Raw genomic sequence first — 22,701 nt, forward strand, 5'->3', positions numbered from 1 at the left:
GGAGACTGCTCCATACACAGTGGAGAGAGCTGCATCTCATGCCACCCCTGCCGTTAGCCCCGGGAGGCCCAGGGCAGAGCTGGCAGGCTCAGGTGCCCCCTAACTTCTGCCTGTGGGGTCTGAGGGAGATGAGGGCCTTGGTTTAAGGGCTGGCTGCCCGGTTCAGCAGAAGAAGAGGAGTCCCAGGCCACGATCGATGTCAAGGCACAAATTCTATGTGAGGAATGAGACAGCCGACTCGCCCAGAACAGAGGAGACCCCACAAAGTGCCACCTCTGCCTTCGCCCTGGGAAGCCAGGTTTAGAGCTCTCAGGCTGAATTGCCCTCTCAGTTCCTCCAAGGGTGGTCTCAGGGACGTCAGGGTTTGGGTCTAATGAGAGAGGCCTCATTCAACATAGGGAAGAAGCCTGGTTCCTAACGAGAGTCAAGGTGGTAACACCGAGTGAACATGAGGGAGCCCCACCCAGAAAGAAGTGAACCACATAGAATCTCATCCCTACTCTCAGACCTGGGAGGGAGACTCAGGCATGGTGACCTGATGAATATCACTCACGTTTTCCCGGACCATGGCAGGGAGGTGAGGAACCTCCTTGATGGGAGTATGGGCTCAGGTGAGCAGCCGGAGGATTTCCAGGTGATGCCAGGAAGCAAGGAGAGGACCCTGAGAATGGAGGGGACCACCTACACCACCATAGTGAGGGCCACAGAATCTCTTCCTGCCTGTCAGCATTGCAAGTCCACACACAGCTGTAGCTAGAGAGACAAAGTTTTCTTTCTAGCGGGTCTCGGGGAGTTGGGGGCCTTCGTATGAGGGGATAGACGTCAAGTCAAGACACAGAGGATGTCCAAGTCCTGCTGTGCGTCAGGGTGAGGACACTGAGGGATGATGTAGATGCACACCCACCCAAAGCAGTGGGGGCCCACAAACTCCCACCCCCCTCAGCCCTGGGAAACCCCAGGTAGAGGTAGCCTGATGTGTCACCCCTCACTTCGGGCCCCAGGGACCCAGGCAGATGTGGGCCTTGATCTGAGGCCAGAAGACTCGGGTGGGCTGAGGGAGGAGCGTAGATGCCGTCTGAGTGAGGGCGAAAGAGGCCAACGATGCCGCAACAGTGGGGTCCCGCGGAGTCCAGCCCCTGCTACCAACCCAGGGAGGGCATGGACGGGGGTGACTGGCAGTGGCTCACCCTTTCTTTCATCTCGGGGATCTCAGGAAGGTGAGGATCTTAATGTAATGCAAGCGAACTCAGATCAGCGGAGGGAGGATTTCCGGGATTTGCCAGGACTCAAGGAGAAGATGCTGAGGACTGTGGGGGGGAAGTCCACCCCGTGCCAGCGGGGTCGGCGCGGAGTCCCTCTCCATTGTCGTTCCTAGAGGCGCCCCCGGGCACAGATGTGAGGCAGAAGTGCCCATCAGTTCCCCACTCGGAACTCACAGGGAAGTCAGCATCTTGGTGTGATGGGTCAGCAGAGGGAGGAACCGTAGACCCTCCCCTGAGTGAGAAATGGGGACCGTGAGGGAGGATCACACGTTATAGGGCCTCAGCCTGCCTGTTGCGGCTTTCAGCCTCTGGAGACTAGGGGCGCTGTGGCCAGGTAAGGCCATCCTCACTTCCACTGTTCGGTCTCAGGGAGCTGTGGGCCTTACTGGGAGGAAATGTCCTCAAGTCAAGAGAGAAAGGCGCCCCCAGATCCTCCCAGGAGACCCAGTGGGGACTGTGAATGACGACCCCCCTTCCACCGAATCAAAGGCATAATAAAGAGTCCTGCCCAGGCCTCTGCTCAGCCCTTGAAGGCCCAGAGCATGGTTGTCAGGTGGAGGCTCCTCATTTCTTTGTATCATTTCTAAGGGAGACGAGATCCTTCGTCTGAAGGTGCCACACCAGGGGCAGCAGGAGGGGTCCCAGACCCTTGGTATCGACAAGATGAGGACGCTGAATGGTTGAGGACCAACGAGTTCAGGACAGAGCAGGCCCCACACAACTGTCAGCGCTGTGCACCCCGACAGTGTCCATGACGCAGTTCCTTCTCGTGGGCCCCAGGGAGCTTTGAGGTGTCACCTTTAGAGCAGCACAGGAAAGAGGCCCCGGCCCTACCAAGAGTCGATGTGGCAATCCTGTTTGTGAACGAAAGGGACCCTTGGAACCCAGAGAGGGCCTACCCTACCAGGATCCGTGGTCACCGCCGTCAGCCACAGGCAGGGCTGGCAGGCTGTAGCCTGAGGCTCGCTCACTCTCGCTTCATACGCTGGGTTCTCAGGGGACAGGCTGACCAAGAACAAGAGCCTAGTGGTTCCTAGAGCAGTGCCCTCAAGGAAACGTGCAGAGCGGCGTTCTTCAAGTCAGGGTGGGACCTCCCTGCTGAAGGTGCTCACACCCTCTCACCTTCCCTCCTCCAGGTTCCAGCATCACCTGCTCTCCTGCCCACTCCCCCGCTTGCTGTCCCTGCCCATAGTCATGCCTCGGGGGCAGAAGAGTAAGCTCCATGCCCGTGAGAAGCGCCGCCAGGCCCGGAGGGAGACCCAGAATCACAGGGGTGCTCAGGTCACTGCAGCACAGAGAGAAGAGTCGCCCTCATCCCCCTCTTCTCTTTCTCGGGGTATTCCCCCGAGCTCCCCTGCTCCTGGCACTCGCCAGGAGCCTCAGGGAGCCCAAGCCACTAGCTCTCGTGCTGCAGGGGTTTCAGGCCCAGGATCTGATGTGCATGCCAAGGGCCAGGTACAGGCGAGGAAAAGTTCCTGCCGGGCCTCAGCCTCCGGTGAGAGCTCTCAGAGAGATCCTCTAATGAAGACGGTGGGAACGTTGATAGAATTCCTGCTGGAGAAGTATACAATGGAAGAGCCCATTATAAAGGCAGACTTGCTGAAGCTTGTGAACAAAAGGTACAAGGGGAAGTTCCCTGAGATCCTCAGGAGAGCTGCTGAGTCCGTTCAGCTGGTCTTTGGTCTTGAGTTGAAGGAAGTCAAGCCGGGTGGTGATTCCTATGCCCTTGTCAGCAAGCTACATGTCAGCGATGATGGGTGTCAGAGCAGTGGCGGGAGGTTTCAGAAGAATGGGCTTCTGATGCTTCTCCTCGGTGTGATCTTCTTGCATGGCGACCGCGCCTCTGAGGAGGAGATCTGGAAATACCTGAATGTTTTGGGGGTTTATGTTGGAAGGTGTCACATAATCTTTGGGGAGCCCAGGAAGCTTATCACAGAAGATCTGGTGCAGGAAAATTACCTGGTGTATCGTCAGGTGCGTGACGGCGATCCCCCGCGCTATGAGTTCCTGTGGGGCCGGAGAGCCTGCGCTGAAACCACCAAGATGAAAGTCCTGGAGTTTGTGGCCAGGGTCACTGGTACCGTCCCCAGTGCCTTTCCAGCCCATTATGAAAAGGCTTTGAGAGATGACGAAGAGAGAGCCCAAGCCCAAGCCCGAGCCAGAGCTGCAGCCAGGGCTGGTACTCGTGTCAAGGCCAGTGCGCCTTCCAAGGTGATGTCTAGCAGTTCCTCCCACCCTTAGTGAGGTCTGAGGCAGCTTCTTCACTTTGTGTTTGACCAACGCTGCCAACCTTTTCAGTAGTGAGAGGCTAAGCTGGGGCTGGAAAGATCATAATATATATCTTCTTTGTGTTCCTGTTTTACACTAGTATCTTTCAAATGTTGTTTCTTTTACTAGAATGTTTCTTTAGATTCAGAATCCAAGTTTATAAATGACATGGATCACATATTTGTTGTTGTTTATCAGGTTTAAGCGTAAGAGTTTAGGTAGTGTGTAGTACGATGTGAAAACTCCTTGCATCTTTCTGGCGTTCCGGACTGAGATAATATGGCTTTGGAATAGGAATTTTCTTGGAAATGTGAAAGAATGCTGTGGTTTTAAAATGAAAAGTAAAGTTTAGTCAAATTTTGGTTTGTCTCATTCACCTTTGTCTTTCTCTTTGTAAAATTCAAAGATATACACCTAGATGTCCTTAGCTTATTCAAGAATGCCGACAAAATTAGATAGTAATAAATTACATTCCTCACCCAGTGCCTCATTGATTCCCATCTGTAATTGAGCATCTGCTCTTTGGAAGGTTCTGTGCTGGTAGTGATGATGCTAAGATAAAAAAGACCCTGCACCTGCCTGTAGATGTTGAGAGTATAAGAGCAGCTGTTATATAAGGAAGGTGGTGTGATGAAAAAACCCAGTGAGGATGGTGGGGAGAGAGTCCAGATGAGAGCAGTGAAGTATAAATTCTCTTAGCCAGAGCACTTTGAGGTTTGGTTATTTTGCAAATCCCTCCTTGGGAGGTAATTTTAAGTTGGCTGCATGGCGGGCTAGATGAGGCTGTGATAATGGTGAGCAGGGGTCCAGTGCTTTTGCCCCGGTGCAGGTGAACACAGTGCCCAAACTAAACCAGGTGTCTTATGCATATTGTCTCCTTTGGGGTGGGATGCTGAGAAGCCCCTGTGCTGGCACGCTGTGCCCTGGGCTGGAGGAGCCCCAGCCCGCTCCATTAATTAGTTATCGGGGTTTTTTAATTGGAGTGTAACTGCTTTACAATGTTGTGTTAGTTTCTGCTGTGCAACGAAGTGAATCAGCTCCACGTATACATATATCCCCTCCCTGCTGGACTTCCCCCCACCCATCTAGGTGGTCACAGAGCACCAAGCTGAGCTCCCTGTGCTGTACAGCACGTTCCCACTAGCTATCTATTTGTCACATGGTAGTGTACATAGGTCAATCCTAATCTCCCAATTCATCCCACCCCCCCTTCCCCCGTGTCCACGTGTCCGTTCTCTATGTCTGCGTCTCTGTTCCCACCCTGCAAAGAGGTTCAACTGTACCAGTTATCTAGATTCCACATATATGCGTTAATATATGAGATTTGTTTGTCTTGAGTGTAATCTGGCAGAACTCCTAAATGGGCCCAGATTTTGGTGGTGATGAAACACGTGAAAATCGGTGGGGGGGGGGGCGCGGGTTTGGGAGGCAGGGGAATTATTGGTCCTTGACACAGATTCTATAAGGTTTGATTTGCATCCTGGTGAAACCCCTGCCTCCACAAATGAAACAACATACTCTCTGATAGGGAAAATGTGCTCAGGGTTACTTGCTAAGGACCACTTTGGTTAATTCAGCTTTCTTTGTCCTAGAGGCCCGCATAGTCTCTGACATCTCCTGGATAAAATGAAAAATTCCTAGAGATGAGGGTATCTCTAGGACAGAGAAGACCAGTCTCTTCTGGTATGAAAACAAGCATCGTAATAACTGCCATGCACGAAAGACCCAGACATCGCCAGCCACTGTGCCAGGTGCTTTACATATATCACATATGTTCCGACAGTTCTATAAGATGAGGCTTATCAAACCCACTTGGCAGACAAAGAACTTGCAGTATTCTCCGGACTGGTAAAGTGACAGAACCGGGAGTACAGCCCGGTCTGAATTCCTCCAGAGCCCGTACTGTTCCACTCCTCCCAGCCTGAGGCAGCCCTTCTGTCTCTTAATCCATTTCTCCTTTCACTGCTCCGTGACGTCTCTCAGGCAATAAGAAAGAGGAACTTGTAGCCAAAATATTAAGAGCAGGCCTAAAGAAGGAAGGTGAACACGAGAATCATACACCATCTGGGGATTGTCTGTGGGCTTCGTTTACCTAGGATCCTCCTGCCCCTCGCCCCAGGCTTCCCTGAGAGCTGATTGCCCCGGTCCCGGCACAGGGGTCTAGTCCCAGCACTTTCCGGCATCACAGCGCCCTGCCCCTGGGTCTTCCCCAGTGTGCCCTCGTGTCCAGACTGGAAGCTGACCTGCTGGCCAGCTCTCCTCTGCATCTTCCGCTGGAGGCTGCACTCAGCTCCCGGAGGGACAGACAGCCCATATGCCCTGCCCTCCCCTGAGTCGGAGCATCCCGACTCCCCGCAGATCCCGTTCGTCACCGTGGACCCCTGGGACAGCAGCTGCCCTTTCCATGTATCTGTTCACTTCAGACAGTGACGTTTACACACCTCCTCATCCCCACTGGGTGCCTCCACCACATTCTCGGTGTTTGCAAGCCTGCTGGTGACGAGACTCTGATTTGGTGTGGACTCTACAGGGCCTTGGCTTATAACCCCAAGGCTAGGGAGGCCTTGTTTGAAACAACGTGATATTTGCAGTAAGATTTTAATGAAATGTCTTCTTTGAATCTGGCCACTGAGTCCATACACTGATGAGTGAACTTAATTAAGGGGTCCAAAACCAAAGCCTTCTTCCTAAGTGGTAAAGGAGGAGGGACCAAGGAAATCACTGTGTAAACAAACATCTGCTGAGGCTGAATTCCTAAAATCCCATCTTGGAGTCCTTCTTGGAGGTGGAAAATGGTTCTTTGGCAGACATGCTAGCTTTGAACAACAAGGAAAAATAATTCACCATCCTCCCAGTAATTCTTGTCTGTATCTGTCCCAGGGGAGATGCTGTTTGTTCAGTATGCTTAATGGCACCTGTTCGGGTGTTCAGGTATGTTCTGTCAGGTGGTGGGTGGGTATGATTTTGACCGTGCAACCAAAAGTTAGGAGAAAATTTCCAGCCTACTGAGATTACACAGGTTATTGCAATTGGCAATGCAGAAAGGTACTGGTGAAAGCCCTCTCTGCTGAGATGTACAGGGTACTTTTGGAAATTAGATGGGATCCTATATTTGAAAACACGTCTTACATAGTATGCACAAGAAAAAAATTGGTGAATTTCAAGGTAAATTTGGCCTTCTCAGAAACTCCTCCAACTAACTAAGAGGGTTGTTGTCATAAGCAATTGCAATAGTCGCTCTTTATTGAGCACATACTATACACCAGTTTATGGGAGACTGCAAACCTCATCCACATCCTGTCTTGCTCTCCCTGGGTTCCTGGGGAGACTATATTCCCAGTCCACTTGTAATTAGGAAGGGTCACCTCCAGACCAAGGCACGAGGGAGTCAGTATGGCACCTCTGTGCTTTCTCTTCCATTCAGCAGCAAACAGAGAGAGCCCGTGTTGAGGTGTGGAGCCACGTGATGTACATAGCCGGGATCTCGGAGTCATCTGTGAGCGGTGAGCCTCTGCCAACCTTCATCAGATTTTATGTGCACAAGAAACAGACTTTTGTTGTGTTAAGTCATTCAGATATCAGGTTTTCTCTGTTGCATCAGTTAGCAGTTACTTAATCCGAGTGATACACAACTACTATTTCTACTCTTAGGCTCATTTAAATGTTTTAATGACAGAGCTAATCATAGCATATATACTCTTCTTATAAAAACTTCTTACACACCTAAATCACAAACTCCCCCCTTACAACATTGCTCGAAAATTCAGCCCCCTTTTCAGAAGTAACCACAATTAACTGTCTGGTGTGTGTCATTCTAAAGCTGATTTGAGGCTTCTTTGTACATAGATGTGCTACAAAAATGTGTTGAATTTTTAACACACAGGGGCCACAGTGTACATGTTGTTCTGTGACTTGCTCTTGTAACTTAATGGAAGTGAATGCAAGATCTTTCTGTGACAGCACTTATAAGACCCACCTCACTTTTTAAAGCTGTCATCACCGTTAGAAAAGGTCCCAGCCAGCCCTCTGGTCCTAAGCTACAGCGTGAAGTAGAGCCCCTCAGCCAACCTGTAGATCTGTGAGAACAAACAGTTGTTGTGTTAGGATGCTAAGTTTTGTGGCTCTTCATTGGGCAGTGGAAGTTTACTAATAAGTACATCAAGGGCTAGCAGTTCATATTTTAATTTTTTATGTTCTTTGTCTTCCACAGGGAGCACATACTATTCCTAAAAATACTTTTAAGGTTAAGAAAAATAAACTTCAAAAGGCATGGGAAATTCTAATTACAGACGTTAGGGAAGCCTTTAAAATGGGAAAAATAAGCAAATAATTTACAAAAGAAGAGTGAAGTGACGCATGATTATTTCTCCTACAGAATGAAAACAAAAAGATTACCTATAGACTGTTCTCTCTCCAGCTGGTGGATTGATAAAGAGAAATTTTATATCAGAGGATAAGTTCCTGATAGTTCATGAGTTTCAACATAGTTCTGGAGCATGTTTATCTCACACCACCTAGAAAGGCAATATGTAGTTCGTAAGAGCATGAGATTCTGGAGCCAGACACCCGGTCTTTCAATCCCAGCGCTACCATTTACTAGTTGTGTAATCTTGGGTAAATTCCGTAACCTCTTTGTGCCTCTTTTCTTATCTGTAAAATTGTGATGATAGTAATACCTAACTATAAGATTATTCTGAGAATTAAGTGTAGGGCATTCAGCACGGTGCCCACGAATTCATAAGCGTTATATATGTGTTAACTATTATTTTATTATCAAAGCATTTTGCTGAGTTTTCATTGAAGGATTAATTGACATTTAATACAGGAAGAATATGGGCCCTATAGATAACCTTAACACTTAAAAACTACAATGTAGAAATACTAACCTTCTGAGAGGGAATCTGTCACATCTGTAGGCCCTAAAGCACTATCGGATGATTTCCATTAATATTAATTAGGTCAATAAAAAGTATTAATGTTTAAATACAAGCCATGGTTATCAGAAAAATTTATTAGCCTTAATACTTCACTCCCCATTTGTATAGGATAAATGAGGTAATTCAAAAGAGAGAGATTTTATGTTTTATCATTAGTAAATAGCTAAGCAGTGAAGAACTGAGGAACTCAGCTTTGACCACATCTTGGACTAAGTGAGATTTAAGGATTGTTTGGTATCCAAGGATACCTCTTAATGTAATTTCTATAAATCTGAGAAGAAAAGAGATTGTGATGATCTCATTTGAGAGTAATATGTGGAAGAAGGACCGTAATACATTGGAAATGCTGCCTAATCAAAGCATTGTTTTCATGTATATTTTATAGTTTTTAAGTGATTTTTTTAGCTTAATGTTTTCTAGCTGGAACATTTTATGTCATAATTACTAGTCTCATCAGAGATTTCATTTTTATTTATACAGATATGTGGAATCTATGATTAGATGTGTGCATTTAGGCCAGTTGGACCTCCTTTAGTTTACATCAACGTACTTTTGGAATTTGGTATTCTCCTTTTTCAAGTATAATGCATATATATCTGGCACAGCTTCCTGCTTGACTCTATTGTTGTGCCTTATGTAAAATGACATTTAGTTTGCTTCTCATTGAGTAGAATCAATAACATAAGTCATAATTATGTCCTGGAATAATGTGCATTTCTAGTCTGGCTGCACTGTAGGTGGTGGGATATGGCCTGGGAAGCTAATCATCCTTTATCGTTTCTTTCCACTTGGGAGAGGGCACCCAGAACGCTAAACAATCAACTTCGTAACTAAATATATAGGAGAAAGTTGTTTATAAATTGGGGTCTCTTGTACGAAGGGGAAATACTAAGAACACTCTTTTTGCAAAACATAAATGGAGAACTAAGGCAAAGATAATTCAATCAGAATTTATGTCATCACCTCAAGAGTTCAAGCCAAACCACAAGACTAGTCCACTGTAATGTGTATATGTGTTGTGATGTCAATGTCCAATTCAAGTTAACTCTACATTTTATTGACCTGATGAGCACATTTGTTTGCTAAAGCCAAAAGACAATGCAGGTTCCCTGTCAGACTGTTATGATTGAGAGACCCCCTAAATTGTTTGGACTTATTGGCTTAATTATTCCACATTTGGGAATCCATGGAAGGGTCTCTTTTCAGGAACACTGATGCGTGTGAGACTGTTGTGACTGTTCTCTCCTTTGCAGAATATTCTACTGCCTTGGCTTCTGTATTAGTCAAGATAAGCTAGGTTATGTTAGAGTGTCAAATTAATCCTGAAATCTCAGTGTTTTACCACAACAAAGGTTTATTTCTCAACCACACTACATGTTCAGTGGGTATGGGGGAGGGAGGGGGCATTTGGGGGTTTTCTCTGGGGCTTACCTATTCACTGAGGCAGGGGAGAGTGGACAGAGAGTCTCTAAAGGGCTCTTCTCTGATTCAGCCAAACCCATCACTGCTTCTCCCATTTCATTGGCTGAAACCGGTCATAAATCCTCGGTTAGCCTCAAGGGGTCTGAAAAATGGAGCTTTCCGTGTGCCTGAGAAGAAGGAATATAGAATTGGGTTTGGCGAGCACAGCACTGTCTGCTACAGTTTTTAAGACACTGCCCTGTCCTGGTTCTTCTACCTCTCAACCTGTTTTTTCTCTGCCTCCTCAATGGACTTCTTTTCCGTCACCCCTTGGGGAACTGGTGCTCCCCAAGTTACCATATCTGGTCCACTATTTTTTTTTCCTCCCCACCACTATCCCCAGGTAACTTCATCCACTCCTCCAGTTCTAACTGCAAACTATCTGCTGCTAACTTCCAGATCTATTATCCCAAGCCCTGACCTACCCACGAAGCTTTAAACATAAATCCAACGATGACTGATTCAAGGATATCTCAAAGTCAGTGTGAAAAAATATAAACACATGATTTTTTTCCCCAACCTCATTCGTCCTCTTCCTGTATTCTTTGTCCCAGTTAGTGGCAGCATCGTATTTCCAAGTCTAGATTCCTCCCTATCATTCCCACCTCTTAATTTTGTATGCCATCTTAGCTCGGCTGTGCTGCACAGTTGTTTAGTCAGTTATCAGTCTGGATGTCCACTGTGAAGGTATTTTTTAGATGCGATTAATAGTTCCATCTGTAGGCTTTGAGTAAAGCAGATTACCACCCATAGTGTGACTGGGCCTCGTGCAATCAGTGGAGGGCCCCAAGACCAAGGACTGAGGTTTCCTGAAGGATTTCAGCCTCAAGACTGCAACACAGGGACTTCCCTGGTGGTCCAGTGGCTAAGACTCCGTGCTCCCAATTCCGGGGGCCCCGGTTCGATCCCTGGTCAGGGAACTAGATCCCGCATGCATGCTGCAAGTAAGAGTTCCCATGCCGCGACTAAAGATCCCGCATGCCACAACGAGGACCCGGCGCAGCCAAAATAAATATATAAATATTAAAAAAAAAGGACTGCAACACAGAAACCCCGCCTGAGTTTCCAGTATGCCTGCCCTGCTATACAGACCTTGGACTCAAGACTATAACATCTGAGTTTCTAACCTACTGGCTTGCTCTATGAATTTCAGCTCCCTGACTTCCCCCAGCTAGGGCCTCGGGGAGGTGAGGGCTTTGTTTGGAGGCTGGAGGACTCGGGACCATAGAGGGAGGGGTTCCCAGGCTCTGATAGACGGCACCAGCAGGACGCAGGGACCGCTGACCCCTGACCCCTGACCAGTGGGTGTCCCCGCAGAGTCCTGCCCCTGCCGTCACCCCTCGGAGACCCCACGCCGCGCCGGATGCGGCTCCCCCCCGACTTCCGCTTCAGAAGCGAGGAGCCTGACCGGGAGCCGCGGCGGTTGTTCAGCCAAGCGTGGGTTTTCAGGACTCGTCCGGAGCCACGGTGAGGACCTGAGTGTAGCCTGCGGGACCTTCCCTCCCCCCTCCCCCCATAACAAAGGTGACCCACCTGCATCCCACCCCTGCGATCTTGTTCTTGGAGGCCCCAGCAGAGCTATCGGGCTGAATTCGGCCTAGGATGTCTCAGGCAGAAGGCCTTGGTCTGTGAGAGTAGCGCTGATTCTACAAATGGAGAAGATCTAAGTCCTAGATGAGGGCCTTGAGTGCTAGTGAGCAGACCTCGGCCCCCAAAGCGGGCCACACTGAGCAGTGCCCCTGCTCTCAGCTCTAGGAGGCCCTAGCAAGGTAGACAGATGTTGAGTGACCTAAATTCCCCTCCAGTGACGGAGGGAAATGAGGGCTACCTCATGACTCCCAAACTCAGGAGAGGAGGTTCCGGGCGGAGCTGGCAGGCTGTGGTGCCCCCTCATCTCCTCTGGAGATGGTCTCAGGGAGGTGAGAGCCTTGGTCTAATGGAATAAGCCCAATTCAGCAAAGGGACCTAGTCCTCAACAGCATTCATGGTTGTGACACCGAGTGAGGATGGGGGCCCCTCCCACAAGAAACGGGGCAGCATAACGCACCAGCCCTGTTTTCAGGCTTGGGAGAATTGGGTATTTTGACATGAGTTGCATTCACTTATTCCCAGGACATCTCAGGGAGGTGAGAGACCAGGTCAAAGGGGGCAGCCTCGGGTCGGCAAGGGAGGATTTCAGGTTATGCCAGGTGTCATGGTGAGAGCCTTGAGGACTGTGGGGATGTCCCACATGAAAGCATTCAGGCCACAAAGAATCCTCACTATTAGCATCCCTGGGAGACCTCAAGCATAGATGTCAGGCAGAAATGCCCATCAGTTCCCACTACAGGCGAACAGGGAAATAAGGGTCTTGGTCTGAGGAGAGTGGTCCCATGTCAGCAGAGGGAGAAATCTTAGACCCTATCAGGAGGCACATTTAGACCTTGAATTGGGATCTTGTGTGGGACCACAAGGACTTCAACCTGCCTGCAACAGCTTTCATTCTTGGGAGACCACGTTTAGTTAGATACGGTCATCTTCACTTCCTCCTATTGGGACACAGGCTGGTTGGCTCTTACTATCATATAGGCATCATTCAGGCAAAAGTTGAGCTTCTCTACCAGGAGCCCAACTGAGGAACCCGAGTGAGGACTCAAAGTGTCCAGCCCAACCCTTGGATTTCAGCCCAAGACATCTCTGGGAAGGACTGTCAGGTAGAGCGTCTGCTCACTTCTTTATATCACGTCTAAGAGAGGTGAGGTCCTCAGTCTGAAGGTGCATCCACCAGTCAGCAAATGGAGAGTGGTTCCAAGCCTTTTAAGGAGCCAAGGTGAGGACCTCGAATGATGATCGCAACGAACTCAGGATAGGAGGGACCCTACTGAGCTCGCAGCTCTGGTGTCCCCTGGCAGGGAGGTGGACTGAGGCACCCCTTCACTTCCTTCTCCTGGATCGCAGGGAGGTTTGAGGTGTCAGCTGAAGAGTAGCAGCGGGGAGGGTGCCCAGGCTCTGCCGAGACCTGACATGATAATATTGAAGATGAACCGAGAGGACCCCACTGCCAGCACCTGTTGTCACCTGAGTAAATCCAAGGCAGGGCTGATAGGATGCAGAGTAAAACTCTTAAGGCCTCTGTGGTTCCTCTATGGGATTCTGGGAGGACAGGCTGACCGGGAAAACAGGAGCCTTGTGGGTTCCCAGAGCAGTGCCCTCAAGGAAACTTGCAGAGGCAGCCTTTGATAAAGCCAAGGTGGAATCTCCCCACTTTAAGGTGCTCACGTCATCTCATTCTCCAGCCTCCAGGTGTCCAAATCACCTGTCATTGGCCCACACTCCTGTCTGCTGTCCCTGACCATAGCCACCATGCCTCGTGGTCAGAAGAGTAAGCTCCGTGCTCGTGAGGAACGCCGCCGTAACAGAGGTGAGACCCAAGGTCTTAATGCTCAGGCCACCACAGCAGGGGTAGAAGAGACCACTTCCTCACCCGCTTCTGTTTCTCAGGGTACTCCCCAGAGCTCCGCTGCTGCTGGCACTCGCCAGGAGCCTCAGGGAGCCCCAGCCACTAGCTCTCGTGCTGCAGGGGTTTCATGCCCAGGATATGATGTACGTGCCAAGGGCCAAGTTGAGGAAAGTAAAAATTCCTCCCAGGCCTCAACCTCCAGTGATCCTGGAAAGGATCTTGTAACCAGGAAGGCAGGGATGTTGGTGCAGTTCATGCTGTATAAATATAAGATAAAGCAGCCCATTAAAAAGGGAGAAAAGCTGAAGATTGTCAACAAAAGGTATAGGGAGCACTTCCCTGAGATCCCCAGGAGAGCCTCCGAGTGCATGGAGCTGGTCTTTGGCCTAGAATTGAAGGAAGTCAAGCCCAACAGTCATTCCTATGCCCTGGTCGGCAAGCTAGATCTCACCGATGATGGGCGTCGGAGCAGTGGCGGGCGGTTTCGGAAGAATGGGCCCCTGATGCCTCTCCTCGGTGTGATCTTCTTGCATGGCGACCGCGCCTCTGAGGAGGAGATCTGGGAATTCCTGAATATTTTGGGTGTTTTTGATGGAAGGAGGCACTTCATCTTGGTAGAGCCCAGGAAGCTTATCACAGAAGATTTGGTGCAGGAAAATACCTGGTGTATCATCAGATGCGCGACAGCGATCGAGAGCCCAAGCTGAAACCGGCAAGATGAGAGTCCTGGAGTTTTTGGCCAAGGTCGATGATAGGGTCCCCACTGCCTTCCCAGCCTGGTATGAAGAGGCTTTGAGAGATGAGGGAGAGAGAGCCCGAGCCAGGGCTGCAGTCAGGGCTGGCACTACTGCCACGGCCAGTGCACATTCCAGGGCCACATCCAGTCGCTCCTGTCACCCCGAGTGAGGTAGAGGCCGATTCTTCACTTTGTGGTTGGAAAAGCCTGTTAACCAGTGCTCCTGATATGCATAAATTCCTGTTGACTTATTTTTTTGGTAATTTTCAAGTGATTTTCTTTTCAAAAGAAAGTTTGTTTAGATTCAGACCAAGCTTATGAATGACATGGGTCACACACTTATTGCTCTTTATCAGATTTAGAAGTAAGAATTTTCTTTTTTGAAATACAAATTGAAAATTTTTAAATCATCTATGGGATCCAGAACAAGACTGCATGGAATTGGAATAGGGATATCCCTGGTAATGTGAAAGAACTCCACAGTAAAATAGGATAAGAAGATAGAGAAAACAAATTAAAATTGTTCACCTATGGGTTTGGCATACTCCATTCAGTCTTTCTTTTCCAAAATTTAAAAGATATACACCTTTTAAAGTCAGGAAAAGATATATACCTTTTGCATTTAGGATGCGCTTAAATTATTCAAGAAAATATGAGTTTATGGGACTGTAAATTGATGCAGCCACTATGGAAAACAGTATAGAGGTTCATCAAAATATTGAAAATAGAACTACCGTGTGATCCAGCAATTCCACTCCCGGAAATTTATCTGAAGGAAAAGAGAACAACAACTTTTTTGAAAAGATATCTGCAACCCCCATATTCATTTATTTACCATAACCAAGACATGAAAACAACGTAAGTGTTCATTGATGGATGAATGGATAAAGGAAATGTGATACACACACACTCACACACACAGTCATACTCTCATTCTCCCTCGGATATTATTCAGCCATTTAAGAAAAAAAAAAGGAAATCCTGCCATTTGCAATAACACAGAGGGACAGACAAAGACAAATACTATATGATCTCACTTATATGTGGAAATTAAAAAAAAAAAACACACCCAGAGAACAGATTGGTGGTTCCCACAGGTGTGGGGTGGAGGATGGATAAAATGGGTGTAAATGGCCAAACGGTACAAACCATTTACAAAATAAAGAAGTCCTGGGGATGTAATGTACAGCATGGCGACTATAGTTAATAATACTGTATTGTATATTTGAAAGTTGTTAAGAGAGTAGATCATTTTTAATTGAGGTATAGTTGATGTACAATATTTTATAAGTTTCATGTACACAACAGAGTGATTCACAATTTTTAAAAGTTATATTCCATTTACAGTTATTATAAAATATTGGCTATATACCCTTGGTTGTGCAATATATCCTTGTAGCTTATTTATTTTTAATTTTTATTTATTTTTAATATTTTTGCGGTATGCCGGCCTCTCACTGTTGTGGCCTCTCCCGTTGCGGAGCACAGGCTCCGGACGCGCAGGCTCAGCGGCCACGGCTCACGGGCCCAGCCGCTCCGCGGCATGTGGGATCTTCCCAGACCGGGGCATGAACCCGTGTCCCCTGCATCAGCAGGCGGACTCTGAACCACTGCGCCACCAGGGAAGCCCGCTTATTTATTTTATACATAGTATTTTGTATCTCTTAATCCCCTATCCTTCCCCTGCCCCTCCCCCTTCCCTCTTCCCACCGGTAACCACTAGTTTGTTCTCTATATCTGTGAGTCTGTCATATTTCCCTAGTTTGCTTTATTTTTGAAATTCTCCATATAAGTGGTATCATACAGTGTTTTTCTTCCTCTACCTCACTTATTTCACTTAGCATAATACCCTCCAACTCCATCCATGTTGTTGCAAAATGGCAAAAGTTCATTCTTTTTTTATGGCTGACTAGTATTCCATTGTGTGTGTGTGTGTGTGTGTGTGTGTGTGTGTGTGTAAAGAAGATGTGGTATATACATCTTGGCAATTGTCGGTAATGTTGCTATGAACATTGGGGTGCGTGCATCTTTTCGAATTAGTGTTTTTTTCCTTTTTTAACAGTAATTTAAAGTTTATTCTGGCTATAATGCAGGTTATTCTGACTTTAAGGTATCATACCTGGCATACTTCTGAGTCCGTTCCTGAGAAATTCTTTTGTACTTCTCTGTCTCTCTGTTTTATAGATCCATGCAGTCTATGGCACTGGGGGGGGGGGTCATCTGGGTTTGGATCATATAGCAGTGAACAAATGGATGAAGGAACGTTAGAAACAATTAAAGGAGGAGACCACTGTGATCTTAGAATATTGAGAGAAATGCTGCCATTAGTGTTAATGTCTGAATGATAAATTCTTGTTGCAAATGCAACCTTAGGTAGTTTGAAGGGGTAGTTTGTAGGAAAATGAATGGTCAAAAGGAATACACCACCTTGATATGGGTTTTCATTAGCTTCCATAATTGTGACTTGCCAGTGAAACATATTATCCCCAGCTGGACCTGCAGAGCAGCGTGCTGGAGGGTCACGGGCCAAATCACTAAGTTCCTTATTAATCCCTTTCAGCACCATAGTCTGTGCTTTTCCTCTGGCCCCTCACAGTCCTGGTGTGTGCTCAAAGATCCGGTCAAAACTCTTGATTATCCGGGCGGCTGGGAAGGACTGTCTCTTCATCGTATCCTGGCTCTGCCAGACACAGGCACCTTCTTACTAAACAGAGAGGTTGGACTGGGAGGGTGGGGTCAGAGGCATGTAGACGAAGCTGGAGGGAAGGGTAGATGAGCGGTGGAAACCCTCAGGCTCAGAGAACCATCGAGAACCTGAAGGAGACCATCCAACTTAGTGAGGGGGTGGGGTTGTTGTTTTTTGTTTGTTTGTTTGTTTCTTTTGGATACATACCCGGGAGTGGAATTGCTGGGTCATATGGTAGCTCTATTTTTAGTTTCTGGAGGAACCTCCATACTGTTTTCCACGGTGGCTACACCTATTTACATTCCCACCAACAGTGTACAGATCTCCACGCGCTTGCCAGCATTTGTTATTTCTGTTCTTTTTGATGATGGCCATTCTGATAGGTGTGAGTTAATACCTCATGGTAGTTTTAATTTGCATTTATCTGATGATTAATGATGTTGACCATCTTTTCATTTGCCTGTTGGCCATCTGTATGTCTCCTTTGGAAAAATGTCTGTTTAGGTCTTCTGCCCATTTTTTCGATTGGGTTATTTGTTGTTGTTTTTTTTTAAACTGTTGAGTTATATGAGCTGTTTATATATTTTGGATGTTAACCTCTTATTGAGCATATCATTTTCAGATATTTTCTCCCATTCCACAGGTTGTCTTTTCATTTTGTCAGTGGTTTCCTTTGCTGTGCAAAAGCTTTTAACTTTAATTATATTCCACTTGTTTATTTCTGCTTTTATTTCCTTTGCTTTAGGAGACAGATCCAAAAAAATATTGCTATGATTTATGTCAAAGCGTGTTTCCACCCATGTTATCTTCTAGGCGCATTATGGTTTCCACTCGTATATTTAGGTCTTTAATTGGTTTTGAGTATATTTTTGTATGTAATGTTACAGAATGTTCTAATCTCATTCTTTGACGTGTAGCTGGACAGCTACTCGTCAAAGAATGAGATTAGAACATAAACAGAATTTGGCGATACAACAAAAGGAAATATGCATTTACATTTGAGCCAGTAACTCCAATTTTTCAGAAATTAACCCCGAAGACACATCCACAACGATGTGAAAATACTGCAATGTCCGTGAATATATTAATTGATAAAAACGTGGTATATTCGCAGAGTGGAGCACTATACTGTGTAGCTATAAAAAAGAATGAGCATGATCTTTGTAAACTAGTATGGGGTGCTTGCAGGATGGTTATGGATATAGATATATAAAAGAATGTGTGAGTTTGGGGCTAATGTCAATGATACCAAGCCCAGTGCCTTCCCATCCTGGTATGAAGAGGCTTTGAGAGATGAGGAAGAGAGAGCCTGAGCCAGAGCTGCAGCCAGGGCTCATACTGCTACGCTGGCCAGTGGGTGTTCCAGGGCATGTCCCAAGGCTCCTCCGGTCCCTAGTGAAGGCTGAGCAGATACTTCACATTGTATTTAAAGAAAGCAGTCAGTCTTCCGACTAGTGGAGGGCCAAGGTGTGGCTCCTGGGAACACAACATATAATATATTTGTGTTCCTAGACGATATGCACAAATCGGAGATTTTTCTTTTTTCTATTTTTAAATGTTGTTCCTTTCAATTAAAGATGTGTTTAGCTTCAGAGTTTAAGTTTATTAATGACATGACTCACGCATTTAGTGCAGCTTATCAGGTTGAAAAATAAGAATTTTGGTATTATGTAACGCAAACTGGAAATCCTTGAATCATTTCTTGTCATTCGGAACATTGGAATGTGGATTTTTTGTGAAAAAGGAAATTATTCCACAGTAAAGTCTGTGTGATCATGAGATACAGAAAAAAAAATCTGAAAAGGTATTCACTTCTTGTTTGTTTTACTCCTTTTAGTCTTTCTTTGTAAAATTGAAGTATATATACCTGGATTCGCTTATTTAAGAATGTGGGAGAAGTGAAATCACAGTATTACGCCTTCTTGCACACGTGCTCTTTTTTTTTTAATTTATTAATTTTTAGCTGCGTTGGGTCTTGGTTGCTGCAAGGGCTTTCTTTAGTTGCGGCGAGTGGGTCTACTCTTCATTGCGGTGCGTGGGCTTCTCACTGCGGTGGCTTCTCTTGTTGCAGAGCACGGGCTCTAGGCACGTGGGCTTCAGTAGTTGTGGCACGTGGGCTTCAGCAGTTGTGGCTCGCGGGCTCTAGAGCGCAGGCTCGGTAGCTGTGGCGCACGGGCTTAGTTGCTCCGCGGTATGTGGGATCTTCCCGGACCAGGGCTCGAACCCGTGTCCCCTGCATTGGCAGGCGGATTCTTAACCACTGTGCCACCAGGGAAGCCCTGATCTTTAATTGTTCAAACATCAATTTAGCGTCTGCTCTTCAGAAGGCTTTTGGGTGGTACTGGGGGTGCTAAGAAACATAGACCCAACCCCCTGCCTGTAGAATTCTAGAGTCTAAGAGCAGCATTCATAGAAAGCAGCTGGTGAACAAAGATCTAAAGGCCCAATAAAAATAAGGGGTAAGAAGTGGGGGCTGAGGGGTTCCTCATGAGGAGTCTAGTGTAAATGTCCTGATGCAAGGCACTTTGAGACTTTAGGACAATATAAAAGTCCTGCAGTGGGAGATAATTTTAAGTTAGGCCGTATGGTGAGCCAGCCAGTGAGGCTGTGGAAACACGGAACAGGGGCCAGACCCTCAGATGGTGGGTCTCAGAGTTGAGAGACTTAAGCCTGGAATGGAAAAGTGCCCTTAACAGTTACTTTGAAGTCATGAGTAAACCAGAGAAAAATCTCCACCCGGGGCAGGGATGGAACGTGCCCCGTGCTCCTGTCCCAGTGCAGGTGAACACAGTGCACAACCTAGGTGTTTTATGCACGTCATCTCCAAGGAGTGTCTTTGAAATAAAGGTGACAGGAGTCTGAAACTGGAAACTCAGAAGCCAGTGGGCTGATACTCTTTGCTGGGGGACAAGGAGTCAGAGCCCATTCTATTAAAAGGGCATTCGCATTCAGTTTTTCTTTTTTTTTTTTTTTTTGATTGTAATTCCGCAAAGTCTACGAGAGGTGTAGATTTTCGGTGACGGTAAAATTAATGACGATAGGGGTTGTTTAGTTTAGATGAAAGGGCAGCTTGGAAGGAAGAAAGAGTTAGTCTTGGAAGCAAATTCTAGACTATTTGAATTTCATTCAGTTGGAAGGAAAATATAATTTTCATATTTGATTTATTGGGGAAATTAAAGATTCTTTGTAAACAGCATTTTGGACTGATTTGGTGTTCCATGTCCTAGAATGCCACATATTCTCTGATATCTCCTGGATTTAAAAATTCCTTCAGGGTGGGTGGTATCGTCTGCAGCCAAAATAATCATAATCGTGGTAAAAACAGACATTGTGTAAAGTCTCAATGTGGTCCAGGCGCTGTGCCAGGTGTTTTACATACATTACCTGCATGCCACTAGCCCTGCAAAATAGGGCTTAACAAAGCCACTTCACCTGAGGCTCACAGAGCTTGGTGATGGACCTGAGTTCACACAGCTAATAGGTCACATGGCTGGGACTGGACCTCTGGTCTGAATTTGTCCAGAGCTCGCGCCATTCCACTCCTCCCAGCCTGAGGCTGATCATGAGTCAGTTAATTCACTGTCTTGTACCACTTCAAAATGTATCTTGAGTGATGAGAAGAAGGACTCTGTGACCAAAACACTGGACTGGAATACATACCCACAGCAGTACGAATACCGAAATAAACAAGAGATATGAATAAAGGAGAGAAAGAGATAATGCTCGGTAGCAATATGATCATCTGCATGTGCAAAATCAGATACCCTCAAATGATCAGGGGCTTACAAGATTATCTGGCTCTATCCTTCTATGTAGAAAGTAAATATTTTAGAACTACCCTAAGTCTGGCTGGTGAAGAGAAGGAATATATCAGCTCTTTTTCTCTGACAGCGTAACGTCTGTCCTGAGTTCCTTAATTTGTGCTGTATTTTCCTAATCTTACATCACTTTCGGGACAGAGACCCATTTTCTCCCAAGATTTGCAATAGGGTAACCGGTCAAATGTTTGTAGGCATATGCGTTTCCCAGGAAGCCTTTAATCAAGAGACAGAAGCTGATATAAGAACCCCCATGAATGAGGACAGAGGAGACAATCACCCCTGAATATAGGAGTTATCCAAAGACTAAGGAGAGTGACCTCAGTTCCGTAGAAGGAGGAGTGCCAGGCTTTGTTAGATGTAGTGAGCATGTTGAGTGAGGAATCATGGAAGGACCCAGCCAGAACAGTGAGGTCCTATAGAGTTGCATCCCTGCTGCCTGTTCTTGGAGGCCCCAATGGACTATGGTCATATGAGGATCACCCTGACTTTCCACTTGGAATTCTTAGGAGAGTAGGACCTTGATGTAAGACAAGCAGCTTCAGGAAAGCAGAGAGTGGAGTTACAGGATCGATCATGTGTCAAGGTGAGGATCTGAATGTGGACTGAGGGTAGCACGCACAGCATAAAAGGAGGCCCCGGAAAAATCTCTGATGCTGTCATCCCCAGGAAGCTCTGGCCATAGACGTCAGGTTGATTTCAGTCTGGAAAGTCTCGGTGAGGTGAGGATCTCTGTCTAATGGGGTTGGCCTCAGTTTTGCAGAGAGAGAGATAGAGACCTGAGCCCTAACAAGAATTCATGTGACGATGCTGAGTGTTATGAGGGGACCCCCCAAAAGCAGAGGGGGCCAAATAGAATTCTGTACAGTTCTTAGCCCTGGGAGACCCCGAAGAGCTACTGCTGAGTCATCCCCTCATTCCACCCGTGTGATCTCAGGGAGGGAAGGGCCTCATCTAGCAGGATCAGACTCCAGTTCTGCAGAGGGGGACGTCTTGGCCATAACCAGAGTCAAGGTGAGGACCCTCAGTGCTAATGAGGGGTTCTCTCCCCCAAGGAGGGAGGCTCACAGGGTGGCGCCCGTCTTGTCAGGCAGAGGTGGTCGGAGCAGCGCCCTGACTTCCCCCCACTAGGGCCTCGGGGAGGTGAGGGCTTGGTTCGGAGGCTGGAGGACCCGGGACCATAGAGGGAGGGGTCCCGGGCTCTGATAGACGGCACCGGCAGGACGCAGGGGCCGCTGAACCCCGAACAGTGGGCGTCCCCACAGAGTCCCGCCCCTACCGTCAGCCCTCGGATACCCCACGCAGCGCCGGATGCGGCTCCCCCTGATTTCCGATTCGGAAGCGAGGAGCCCGAGCCAGGAGCCCGAGCGGGAGCCGCGGCGTCTGTTCGTCCGAGCGTGGGTTTTCAGGACTCGTCCGGAGCCACGGTGAGGACCTGAATGTAGCCTGCAGGGACCTTCCCTCCCCCCTCCCCCCATAACAAAGGTGACCCCCCGCCTCCCGCCCCTGCCTGCCATCAGCAGCGTGGGACCCTGATCTGACCTATATGCCAGAGGAGTTGCCGTCTGGAGGGCCTCAGAGAGTGGAGGGCCTTTGTCTAGAGGGGGCGGCTTCTTAGGCAAAGGGTGTAGTCTTGTCCCCAGCAGGTGAAAAGTGGGACCTTCAGAGCTGACGAGGGTCCCTCCTTCCGAAAGGCGTGACTGCACGGGGCCCCCTCCCGCCTTCACTCGTGCGATGCTCTAGAGGAATTCAGGCTGAGAGAACCCCTCATTTCTGCCTGGGGTGGGAAGTGGGGTTGGGGGCTAGGGGACGTTCGGGTAGAGAAAGGCCTTTACGGAAAGGGGGCAGGACTTCCCTGGCGGTCCAGTGGTTAAGACTCCTCGCTTCCACTGCAGGGGGCGCACCTTCGATCCCTGGTAGGGGAGCTAAGATCCCACATGCCACATGGTGCAGCCAAAAAGAAAGGGCGGGGGCGTGGACCAAGAGGGTGTTATGTACGCTAAGTGAAATAAGTCAGACAGAGAAAAACTGTATGATTACTGTATGATTTCACTTACACGTGGAAGCTGAAAAACAAAACAAATGAACAAACAA

The 22,701-nt window shown here is 47.6% G+C and overlaps 1 protein-coding gene and 2 pseudogenes across 1 annotated transcript; 2 read left to right on the top strand and 1 right to left on the bottom strand.

The window, feature by feature from the left end:
• The first annotated feature begins 2,456 nt into the window (after nucleotides 1-2,456).
• On the top strand, nucleotides 2,457-11,399 carry LOC116748308 (melanoma-associated antigen B1-like). The gene is made up of 3 exons (XM_032621064.1): nucleotides 2,457-3,502; nucleotides 5,744-5,956; nucleotides 11,246-11,399. Exons 1-3 carry the CDS (start codon nucleotides 2,457-2,459, stop codon nucleotides 11,397-11,399), a joined length of 1,413 nt encoding a protein of 470 aa, XP_032476955.1.
• Nucleotides 11,400-13,270: 1,871 nt separating this feature from the next.
• Nucleotides 13,271-14,273, top strand: LOC116748305 (annotated as a pseudogene).
• Nucleotides 14,274-16,197: 1,924 nt separating this feature from the next.
• On the bottom strand, nucleotides 16,198-16,669 carry LOC116748306 (annotated as a pseudogene).
• Between the last annotated feature and the right edge of the window lie 6,032 nt (nucleotides 16,670-22,701).

This window comes from Phocoena sinus, unplaced genomic scaffold (genome assembly GCF_008692025.1).
Source record: "Phocoena sinus isolate mPhoSin1 unplaced genomic scaffold, mPhoSin1.pri scaffold_39_arrow_ctg1, whole genome shotgun sequence".
NCBI lineage: Eukaryota > Metazoa > Chordata > Mammalia > Artiodactyla > Phocoenidae > Phocoena > Phocoena sinus.